Source organism: Chenopodium album, chromosome 19 (assembly GCF_948465745.1).
Source record: "Chenopodium album chromosome 19, dcCheAlbu1.1, whole genome shotgun sequence".
Taxonomy (NCBI): Eukaryota; Viridiplantae; Streptophyta; class Magnoliopsida; order Caryophyllales; family Amaranthaceae; genus Chenopodium; species Chenopodium album.
In genome coordinates, this window is record NC_137852.1 from 6165060 (window position 1) to 6178198 (window position 13139).

General features: G+C 30.6%; 1 protein-coding gene and 1 pseudogene across 1 annotated transcript; both read right to left on the reverse strand.

Moving 5' to 3' along the window:
- Positions 1-1957: 1957 nt before the first annotated feature.
- On the reverse strand, positions 1958-5128 carry LOC145595951 (putative F-box protein PP2-B12). The gene is made up of 3 exons (XM_081652386.1): positions 4853-5128; positions 4069-4193; positions 1958-2402 (listed from the first exon to the last, which is right to left on the reverse strand). Exons 1-3 carry the CDS (start codon positions 5126-5128, stop codon positions 1958-1960), a joined length of 846 nt encoding a protein of 281 aa, XP_081508512.1.
- Positions 5129-6046: 918 nt separating this feature from the next.
- On the reverse strand, positions 6047-6926 carry LOC145593891 (chitinase 2 pseudogene; annotated as a pseudogene).
- Positions 6927-13139: the final 6213 nt, after the last annotated feature.

The following is a 13139-nucleotide window of genomic DNA, read 5'->3' on the forward strand; positions in this document are numbered from 1 at the left end:
CATTGGGACCATAGGAGGCAAACGCATAGCATAGTTAAAATTAAAAATAAAAAATAAAAAAAAACAACTTTAGTTGAGATTATTAGACGTAAATCGTCCATAATTAAAATTATTAAAGTACATTTTTCCCTTTTTAAAAAAAAAAAAAATCGTTATACTTTCTATTTTGATATGTTCTCTTTTCTCTCTCTTTTTATGTTCCTGTGTTTTACTCTTTTTTTTTTTTTTCTTTCAAAAGAAAAATTTTACTTTTATCATTTATTACCCCGTCACATAGTCCACGCTCATAAACTGTATTTGTCTAAAAAATTATGCTATGTAAGATATTGATTATTGGCTAGTTGGCATTCTTGGCAACAACCGCAACATGCATGATCAACTCGTCATTAATTATTTGATTTTATACTCGGTTGATCAACTATTAATAAAGCTTAAATGGCATATTATTGTCACTCGATCACTGTTATACGAGGACCAGGGACTAGTTAGTTGCAACTTGCGCATATTCTAATTCATGAAAATGCTTAGGATAAACTGTTAGAAATCGTCATTTAAAATAGAGATCGATACACATCTTTATTCTATATCTATATTTATTATTAAAACTTATTGGTATTACAGGATTGTCGTGGTATTATGTGTCACCTTCTCTTAACCGATGACATGACGTCAGATCAAGTCATATTTATAGCCATATCTATTTATATACTTCTTTCGTGTTTAAATAAATGAAATATTTTGACTTTTTGCACTATTCATCTAATTCATTTTAACTAATGTTTGGGATTTATACATAAGAATAAGTATAGTCTTGTGAGCCAAAAATTGGTCACTGACTCACTGGACCGGACCAAACTGTACTAATCAGTGCGGTCTCCTGGTCAAGAGATTTATTTTTCCGGTCTTCGGTTTGGTCAAGTCCAAAACCCTATATAAACTAGTCTTGGACCGAACCGGTTTTTTTGCTTAAAAATTATACATAAACCTTTAATAAAGATTAAGATTGTCCTTAACAAGCTTGGAAAACTTTAGTTGTATAAGCTTTTTTGTACTAAACATACAAAAAAAAAAAGACGTTAAAATATTATTTTTCCTTTACTTTTTTTCAAGTTTTTCATAAATTATTTAAAATTTAGAAATTTTTTAATAAAAATTCTAAAGTCCAAACCGGTTTGATCTAGGTTTTTGACTGATTTTTTCGGTATTGTATGGGTTCGATCCTAGCTTAACAGGTCTAATTTTCGATTCCTGGAATGCAATTTTTAGGTCTTCGGTCCAGTCTTAGATCGAATGGACAGCCCCACTTGTGAGTACTTTTTGAAATCGTCATATTTTATTAATATTGAATTTTATATTTTTAACTTCTTGATAATTAAAGCTATTATCAGTCAAAATATTGCATTGACATATGTGGATAAAGAAAACGTTTCACTTTTTTAAACACAGAAGGAGTATATTATTCCTAAAATTCAAAGTAATAACCCATTACAATCTAAAATTAATTCTAGGCCATCAATAAATAAGAACATTAAGATGAGATAAAATGTTTTAGCTTTTCAAATACTTTATGTATATATATAAAACACGCCTCAATATAATTCGTGTTTTTTCAATTTTCCTTTTTAAAGGATCATGTAACTAATATGAAATTGATTATTAATATTTTCGTGAAAACCACAATCACCAATTATAACACAAGTACATCATAATTATTCAATATGGAAAAAGTTCCTCTAAAAAACGTAGAGTCAAAAAAGGATGCAAATATCAAAGGACAACCCTAGTTCATCATCAAAAACTTTTAATCATGCCTCTCTTTTTCGCATGCCCCCGAGAGGTATATGATTAAATTTTGACCATAAAAGAGGATACCCTTTTGAAATGAGAAAAACTACAACGATGCAATCTTTGTATCATATTGAAGCACACTCTTTTTTTTTTTTTTTTTAAATCATACTCAATCCAATGGCCGGATTTCTATACCTTGAACAATAATACCACTCTTCCAGTGAAGTTCTTCAACCTCCCTCAGCAATATCTCCAATTTCACCCCTCCACAATCAATACCAACCTGATACCTTCCCATCTCTACTTCCATCCATCCGTCGTCTCTCTCGATCGGATGATCACTAGACCTTCGTGGCCGTCTCCTATCCTCTGGTACCTTGAGATAACAGTCCTTAACAACTACGGCGTGTTGATGACTTTCAGATGACCCATTTTCATTTACCTCATATACACATACCTTCACCGGCGTAGCTTTGAATCCTCGATATAGGTCAGAATCTATCTTGAACACAAAATATGCACCGTATGATGTATTTGGAGAAAGAAGACTGGTGTCTATTTTTCCTCTTATGTCTAGCCAACAAACGTCCTGCAGTATAGCAACCTCTGGGAACCTACATAAAGATCACCGGGCCATTATTTAATGCGATATACATACATACGTATATTTTTCTGCATACATATTTGAGCGTCAACATATTTAATTATGCATCATAAAATTTCTAAAAAGTTTATATCATGAAACTATGACTATATATGTGCGACAAACATTTTAAAAAATCGGATGTACAATAAAATATTGTACATCCGCTATAGAATAACCTTAAAATGATAAAAAGTTACCTAATGATGAATGAAAGTTACCCAGTATCTAAAAGTTATCTTGGTATAAATAAAAGTTATTTTATGCTTCATTGATAAAAATTACTTAAAAATGCTAAAAGTTACCTTAAATGTAATAAAAGTTACCTTGATATATGTATACAAAAGTTTTTGTATATATGCTGATTTTATTTTTAAATTTTATTTTTTATTTTTTGTCTAGATTTAAGATTAGCATATAAGTAGATAGAATTTAATCTTTTTTAAATTCATAGATAGAATTTAATCTATCTATCTTGAAGTTTAATATTTTATATGGGAGAATGGGACAAACAAAAACAAAAGAATTTAAGTAAGTCTTTTAAAAATACGAAAGACTTTTCAATGGCTACAATAAAACTGTAGCCATTGAAACTGTTTTCAATCTTGACCCTTTAAATTTTATGGATCAATCTAATTCGCCCATGTAGTATTTTGACATTTAAAAAAAAAAAATGTATACTTGAAAAAATGTTTTGTCGCCATTTATTGGTACTACATCTGATCTCCATCAAATATGCATACAGCCATGAGCCATATAAGCATGTTGTAAACATGGTGATCTGATTATGTAATTAAGAATTAACAAAGGGTAATTAGATTTTCCCCCACCCAAATTAAACATTCATCATACTTTAAATAAATCACCCAACTTTCATCATCCGGTCATCCCATGTGCAAGGATTTGCGAATTATAAATTTATTTTCATAATATAGTAATAGCAAATGAATGAAATAATGGAGCAAAGCAAATTAAAGTACAGTAATTGAAGGATAGAATTATTATTTTTTTTTTTTTTGGAGGACATTGAAGGATAGAAACTGAATGAACGTGTATTGTACTTTTTTTTTTTTTTTTTTTGGTAAATTATTTTGTAAATCACAAAGTCATCCCAATAAAAGGTTATGATTAGTCAAAATCTAATGAATGGCTGAGATTTGATCTAGTATAATTGCTACAATTTTAGATTCACCATGAGTCCATGACTCTTTGAAAGGCCATATTTATCAATTTTTATTACCACATATTTTTGTTTACAATGGTATAAGAACATTAGTTTTCAAAAAAAAAAAAAAAAAGCTATAAGAATATTATTTCCAATGGTGTATATTTTCAAAACACCTATATATTTTTACAAAATTATGCAATTAAAAGTATTTTATGCCTTTATGGTTCCGTGCAAAAATAAAAATGATAATACTACGTATATATATGTTGGAGATCATGGAAAAGTGTACGGACAGGTCATTTTATACAATTACAAAGTCCTTCGTATATCATTTTATGATTGTTATTAGATTAAGAATGCGTGTATGACAATTAAATCTATTAATCTATAGTGAATGAAGTTAAGTTTACACTCAAATAATTAAAATAAAAGTTTAAAAAAGAAATATGCAGGAAATTCTTGGAGAAACCTTGATTCAAGTATTGATTCCCATGTCCAGTATTGGGGGGTGGCTCCCCATTCAATCTCCAGAGCCCTTGCACCCAACATATAGCGTTTCTTCACGATACCGCTTCTTAGATTCAAGCCATAGCTCTTTAAAAAAAAAAAAAATAATAATTGACATTTACAGAGGAAAAGCAATTAAGCATGAAGTATTAAAAAATTAAAATAAATAAGTTGATCCATATGAAATAAATTGAACCGAACATAGCCTAACTCTATTTACTCTAAATAATATTGGAGGTGTATTGATTCTTCGTGTTTTCATTATAATTCGGAGAACTTGTAAAACTGTTACTTTGTACTGTATATAATTTAAATTCAAATATCCGTAATATCAACACGTTCAAGCATAGTGTTAATGCCGATGGTTATAGTAGTAGCTTAGTAGCATGAGCGAACTTTTGAGGTGTTTGATATCCACCTAAAACAATCAATCCTGCTTTTATATGTGTACTGTATAAAAAATTATATTTTTTTATGTTAATAACACATAGATTAGATAATGTCCGAGCTATGCTCGGTTTTTGAAAATAATAGTAATTGAATTATAAATCGAAGTCTCTAGAGAAATGTAACATAATAGTTAATCATAAAATTAATAAACAGATATATAATAAAGTTTGTAGGCAAATAAATAATTCAATAAAAAAAATCTAATTTAGTACAGTATAGGCATATAGATAGATTGTCAAATTAAAAAATGATCAACAAATGAAGTCTGAGAAGAAATTAGAAATTGTAAAAGTTACCTTAGTGTTATTGTTGAAGAGGATATGAGAGCGGCAGAGATGGAGAAAGAGGTTCTTCTTTGAAGTAAAGTGCTCAGGAGATGTAGATGATTGAGAAAGGATGTGATCACAATCCGATGGAAAAAGCTTCTCCCACACTACATCAGATTCCGACGCTGATAAGAACTGCTTCGACACCGTCGAAAATTGGAGCACGTCGTGTACATTGAGCTGCATAAGCGACAGTATGTGTGAAAGGCATTCTTGGGGTAATTCCGGTAAGTCCTCCAATGACATGGTTTTGTTTAGGTGGTTGCAAAGAAGGGTTTGGGAAGACAAGAAGGAAGGCAACTTCTTTGAGAAGGTGAGGATCTTAAAATCTTTCAAGACTTGCTCTACGGTCAACAAGCTACTCCTAAAAAATAAACCTATTGTGTTAAGCCCCATTCACTTCACCTTATTTTTACTGAACTGAAATTATATTTGCTAAACTTAAATTATTTTTATTAAATTGAAATTATAATATATAGATTATCCACCCATGCCAGGTTCAACATGAACCAAAGAGTATTTTGTGCCCATTTATATTACAAAGTATATTCAAATGTGTAAAAAAAATTAAAAAAAAAAAAAAAATCAAATGATCGAGTAAAAAAAAAAACACATTTGGTATATGCACTCGGGTGCATATAAAGGATTTTGATGTTTTTAAACTTACTCAAACTAATCTGTAATTTTTTTATTATTTTTTTTTTTTTTTGGAAACAACTAATTTAAATTTATTATAACTTATTTTAGTTGTAAATTGAATTTGAATAACCCTATTAGCTCATATTAAAGTTTATCTAAATTTATCTATCTTATTTTTCCTTAACTTATTACTTTATTTGAATAAATTAACCCTTTTTAAAACTTATCTATACTTTCAATAAAAATATAATAAAATAAAAAAAGTGGCCAAATATAATGTGACCAAAATATGTCTTTTGGTCTTAAGAAAGAAACATGGTTCGTTGTGTTAGATCTTATTTGTTTTGTCTGATCTCAACAATGTGTCGTGTAGTTTCAATATATATTACGACCTTTTTATTCTACCTCTACATAGTTTTATTTTCCTTGACCGATTTTCACTGTGGTAAAAAAAAAAAAAAAACAAAAAAAAAAAAAAAAAGCACACGCACACACCCACGCACGCACACAAATTTAGCAAGGCTGTTACTCTGCTAGCAGTAATTGAGCCACCTTCTCATTTTTGAAATCCAAACTCTTGGAGTCATCAGCACACCAGAAAAAAATCCCATAAAGTAGTCTCCTTTCCTTAAGAATCTTACAAGCTTGAAAGAAGTCTCTTCCTGGTGGTAGCCCCCGGCTACCATTACCAACGTAACTTACCAAAATCTTACCACCTTGGTAAATTTTTGTTTGTTTGTCAAAATAATACATCATACTTTGAATACTTGTGTTGTTACCATATGAATAAAATTGAAAATTAATGTAGTCTATATACCTCCAATATTTCATCCATAAATTGCGGTAGTGTTCCTCGACTTTTTGATACGGAGCAATAGATACAAATTTCACCAACCTTCGTTCCTTGAGAGTCCTTATCAGACGTCCGATGCACTCGACAAACGTGCGTACATCACCATCCCTGTCGAAGTGCTCGTAATTTGATGTCAATACCGTCGAGGTTATAGGTATTGATGATGTTCTCTAATGTAGAAGCAGCGTTTGAGACCCAGGAATCTATTGAATAGGGCTTGAAATAGACATGGTTGCCGTGAACTGTATCACCTCCAATGCTTAAGCCTACCCTTACATTTGGGTTGTTTCTTTTAATGGAGTTAACTTGATAGGGATTGAGATTGTTTTGATCCCAAAATATGTTGAATTTTCCATTGGTGGGGGTTGGAGAAGATTGGGATGTTGTGTAGTCGATACCAAAGGAAAGAAGGAAGTCGAATTGAACATTTCGGTGGATTGGTACGTCTGAAAATTGGACATTTTTATACCTTGCTCCTATGTATGCTACGAAGAGCCTTGAGTTTACATTCGAGCCGCGACCGGATGAGGACGAGGACGAGGATGAAAACATCACGGATATTTTGTGCAAATTATAAATGGAACGATGTTCGTTTTTGGTTGAAGCTAGAAATGGTATTTATTAAGTAGATTTTATTTTATTTTTTTAATTTTTTTTTTTTTTAACGGTAAAGAGAAAGACCCTGACCGAACCTTGAGTCAGACACATTAAGAGTAATGGGGGGAAGGGTAAGGGATCCTTACCCTCAAAGTGCCTATTGTGGAGATTGAACTCCCACCCTCAAGGTTGGAAGGTGCAATTTTTCCCACTAGACCAAGCTTAACTTGGTAGTAGACTTTTTAATTATAAGGTGCACAAAACAATTTTCATTTGTTTTTTTGGTGAACAAATTTGTATAGTAGTTGCGTGTATTGTACAACAACATTTGTGTTTTATAAATTAGCTGAAGATCGAGTCAAATCAAAACCTTATATATCTATAGTTTCCTTTAAAAAAAAACAAAAAAAAAAAAAAAACAAAGTGAAAATTTTTGGTCAAAATTTATGAAGTTTGAGCATAAATTTGAAAATGAGTGACATTTTTGGGAAGGAAAGAGTATACAAGTGTATTAGTTCTACTTTAAAATAAATTTCAGCCTAATTGAGTCGAACACATTATACTTTCTCCGTTTCAAATTAGATGATATGTTTCTTTTATCACATTTGTCAATACGAAAGTTCTATCGAATTTATCTTTAATTATATTATTGTAAAATATACTAAAAATTGAATTTTAATTAAGTACACAATAAAATAAATCTAACAAGATTCCACATAACATAATTATGTTTTTTATATGTATAAATCACAATTGTTAGTCAAAGCAAAGTTAATGGGTAAATGTTTAAAGTCAAGACATATCGGCCATGTTTGGTAGTAAGCTTATTGGGGGTATATTAGCTTATTTGACTAAGTTTAGCTGATTGACTAGTCAAACAAGCTAATACAAGTGTTTGGTAGTAAGCTTATTGAAAGAGCTTATTCACTAAATAAGCTTTTTTTTTAAAAAAGCTCATTTTAGGAGCTTTTTCAATTAGTTTATTCATTAATTATTGTGAAATGACACTTATAACCTCGTTTAATTTAAAATCCTATCTAAACTAACTACCTACCCCACAATTAGCTTATTGGTCATTTCACATACTCAATCACCTTTAAGCTATCAGTTATTTACCAAACACTTTTATATAATCAGTTAATACAATAAGTTAGTCAAATCAGTTAATAAAATCAGCTAGTCAAAATCAGCTAACTCAATCAGGTTTAGCTTTCAGCTTTCTTTCAAACAGGGCCATCATCTAATTTGTAATGAAGGAACTATATAGTTTGCGTCAGGCTCATTTATTTAACTACCTAGAAAGTTTTATTACTCTTTAGTTTGCTGACAATTGAGTTTTTAACGAGCTGGTTCACTAGTTGATCATATAACATCCCTACATATAAAAACTTCTTTTCAGCAAATATGGGACCGCTGATCAACCTATTATAACCATCAACATGTTTGATGTTTTCTATGTGATTACTTTTATAGTAGTCGAATAATTAACCCTTTTTTTTTTTAACTCGCATAAATTGTTAATAATTATGTATTTTAGTGAAATCAAATAACTAACTCATCAACTTGAACAAATCTCATCACAAACATAACCCCTAACATTTAATTTGTAAACCCCGGAGAGTAAAAAGATAGAGAGAGGGACCGGCTAAGCTAGTACTCCCGGAGTTGAAAACTAGCTATGCCCTTTGTCTCTATATTTTGCTCAATTTGACTTTTAACAGTCTCCAGGACGCGTCTAAGAACGTAGATATCTTCATTTCCATACACGTAAAAATTATAAAAACATGATATTAACAAAATATACAATGAGTCAAATCTAACAAGATCGATCACTCATGGCTATATAATCTCTTATCGATTAACGGTAATTTACGGTTAAATATGACAAAGTTTGACAAAAAAATGATAATGAAGCAAAAATAAAGGAACATAGGAGTAATATTTACAATATAATGTATGGTTGGTGCACCCGTTTAAAAAAAAGGCGGAAAGAACATTAGGTGTTTGAAAAAGAACATTTAGTTGTTTGAAAAAGAACATGTTTGTTTTTAACAAAAAAACATTTTTTACTAAAGAACATAAAGACATTACAAAAAGAACATGTTTGTTTTTAACAAAAAACATATATTACTAAAGAACATAAAGACATTACAAAAAGAACATGATAAAAAATTTATTAAAATTTCATGAAAAATTACACATTAACGAAAAACTCTTTACCAAAAATTTCATTTCCCCAAAAATAGTTTTCTCTCTCTCCAAAAATTCAACTTTCCATAATAATTTTGTTTTTGTCTCTCTAAAATTATTTTCAGCTAAAAATAATACAAGGTTTCAATTTCAAAATTCAAAATAACATATGTTAAAAGGACATAAGTTAAAGAACTCGTTACCTTAAAGAACATACGAGCTGAGCTATCTTTCAAAAAAAAAAAAAAAAATAATAAAAAAAAAAAACAAAAAAAACATACAAGCCAAAATTAAAAGAACATATTTTGCATTATTTAAACCCAAAAAACATGTTTAATCAACATATGTTACAGAACATTAGTATATACGAACATATTATCAAACATATATAGGTATGTTCTTTGTAAAATACAAACATGTTCTTTTTCAAACACTAGCATGAATGTTTTTTTTCAAACACTAGCATGTTCTTTTTCAAACACTAGTATGTTCTTTTTTTACCCATGTTCTTTAAAATATGTCTATTGTTCTTTCCGGGTGCACTATACTATTTTCATTTACAATAGTGTATGTTAATCTAATACTTGTAAAGTTGTCATTTTGAAATTTCATACACATATCTTTATCATGTAGATTTAGCAAACTATAAGATCAAGGGAGCTAGATTAGTAAACTCAAGGATATCGATCAAATATATTCAAATTTAAAAATGACAGTGAAAACTCATCAATTATTTATTTACACTATAGAAAATGACTCATCAATATTCGAAACCTAAATAATTTATGTGCGTGCCTTGCAATATCAAATAACAGAAAATTCTATTATTAAGAATCCCAATTCTTTTAGAAAAGAAAAAAAAATAGTGCTTGATTTAGAATTGGCTTCTCGAGATTGATAGAAAAGTTATTGATTTCAACAGCCCTAGTATCAAACTTAGAAAAAAAATAAAAAAAAATTCTTGTAAACCTTACTCCCTTCATGTCATTTTGATGTTCTCACTTTCTATGTTGAATGTTTCAAAATGATCTACCTATAATCTATTCAGATCCCTCACATATCTTATATATTTTTCCATAATATTACCTCTTCATGGTCCCAATTTAAAAAATAAAAAATGGTTTCAATGTTTTTTATTCCTATATATATATATATATATATATATATAATAAACATTAATTACACTGATTGATGCGTGACTTTGTCATGCATTTGAAATTAATACCACTTTATGTAATACGTATTTTTTTTATAATCTCAATGACTTTATTACAAGAATATCCTTTTCTTTTCTTAATTTATACATAGTTGCTATTTGTTAGCGAACAAATAGGATGAAAAAAATACTTATACCTTTATATGCATAATAGGTGATAGGTGGTAGGTATTTTGGGAGAAAATATTCAGCATGTGTGATAGCAAAAAGTACCACTACATGCATAATAGTACACAAAAAGCATTGTTAATACAACTTTTATTTTAATGGTACATAAAAATGTACCACTATAGAGTTTGCTTTTTTTCATTCTGAATTCTAAAGCTAAAGTAAGCCAAATTTAGATTTCTGTCATCTTATTATATGCATTGGAAACACATAGCAACTATGCGTTAAGATGCACTAAATGAGAACAACAATATGAAAGGGAGGGAGTATAAGATACAATACGAGTAGAGAACAATTATCGATAAAGAGAAAAGTGATGACTTAGTAATGATGCTAAGACTGCTAACCAAAGTAATGGAAGACAATTATTTTACTTTTTTTTTATAAAGGCTATTTTACTTTTATATTACCAGAAGAACAAGTTTGAGCCTTGAGATTGATATACGTAGTCCCAAGGCTAAAAAAAAAAAATAATACAAAGATAGAGCTTATAAAAAAAAAAAAAAAACAGTGGTCCAGAGTCCCAACCTGTAATGACCGACTCTAATTATTGAGTGTTGTTAAATTTCTTTTTTTTTTTTTAATGATAAAAAAAATGGGGGCATGTAATCATCCACTGAATATACTATTATAAATAGAAAGTATATTTTATATCAAGGAATTAGCTAAGTCGCCTAAGTGTATTAAATTAGTTAACTGTCACCAATTAATTGGTAATAAGTCTTATTCGATCTATGTACGAACAAAATCAATTAACGTAAAAACGAGTTGATTATGTTATTGCTGACTCATCCACGAACTAAAGTATTAATAAAAATAACTGGCTAATCAATTACATATAAAAACTTCTATTCAGCAAATATAAGATCGCTGATCAACCTATTGTAACCATGAAAATGTTCGATGTTTTCTATGTGATTACTTTTAGGAAATTTTGACATTTACTATCAAGGAAAACACCTTGTTTTACATTTGCTATCACTTTATTATTATTATTTTTTTATTTATTATTTTTTTTTTTTTACTTTGATACCGACTAAATTAGAGTTGGTTAAAAATCACTATCATATAACGGAATCCGTTAGAATTTGACCTAATCCGTTAAGTTTATTTTAAAAAAGAAAAAAAAAAACTAGCCACCTCTAAAAAAAGCCCAGCCCCTCCCGTCAGCCACCCCCCCTTCCCTTGCCGGCAACCCCACCGGAATCGAACCTCCCCCCCCCCCCTTCTCCCACCCAAAAACCGACACCCCTAACCCTAAACTACCAGCCCGAAACCACCCTAAACGGATTTTAGGGTTTCGCTTGTTTGAGGTGGCTAGGAAACTCTGATCCTTCACGCGGCACCGCAGCCCCTAAACCACGATTTTAATTTGCAGACTGCTCTATTACGGTGAAGAGAGGTGCTAATGGTGGCTGATTGAATTGGTGGGCGCGAGGCTGATAAGCGCTTCGTGTGTGGCGATGAGGACTCGCGAAGAGGGTAGCGACGGTGTTGGGTTGTTGCGGGTTGAAATTGCTAAAATTGGTTGTTTCCGGCATGGTTGGGTGTTAGGTTGGGGGAAGGCCGATAGAGAATAGGGGTGGCGGGAGCTGAGGAAGATGAGGTGGGTCAGCTTGCGCGACTAAAGGTGTCTTAGGCGCTAGCCGAGGGTGGAGAATGGGGAAAATGGAGGTGGCTGAAGGTGGCAGTGATGTGGCTGGGGAAAGAGTGGTGGTTGGACGGTGGTTGGGCGTCACTAACGAAAATAGTAACGGTGTAACCGTGTTAGACATCATGTAGTTATTTATAACAAACTCTGATTTAGGTGGTAGCAAAGTAAAAAAAAAAAAAAAAATTAACCGATAGCAAATGTGAAGCGAGGTGTTTTCCCTGGTAGCAAATGTCAAAATTTCCTTACTTTAATTGTAGTCGAATAATTTAGCTTTTTTTTTTTTTTTTTTTAACTCGCATAAATTATTAATAATTATGTATTTTAGTAAAATCAAATAACTAACTCATCAACTTGAACAAATCTCATCACAAACATAACCCCTAACCTTTAATTTGTAAACCCCGAAGAGTAAAAAGATAGAGAGAGGGGCCGGCTAAGCTAGTACTCCCTGAGTAGAAAACTAGCTACTCCCTTTGCCTCTATTTTTTTTGCCCTATTTGACTTTTCACAGTCTCCCGGATTGGTTTAAGAACGCACATATCTTCATTTCCATACACGTAAAAATTATAAAAACGTGATATTAATAAAATATGCAATGAGCCGAATCTAACAAGATCAATCACTCATGTCTATATTATCTCTTATCTATTAACGGTAATTAACGGTTAAAGTTTACAAAGTTTGAGCCAAAAAATGATAATGGAGCAAGAATTAACGAAAATAGGAAGTAATATTTACAATAATGTATGTTAATCTAATACTTGTAAATTTGTCATTTTGAAATTTCATGCACATATCTTTATCATGTAGATTTAGCAAACTATAAGATCAAGGGAGCTAGATTATTAGTAAACTCAAGGGAATCGATCAAATATATTCAAATTGAAAAATGACAGTGAAAACTCATCAATTATTTGTTTACACTAGAAAATGACTCATC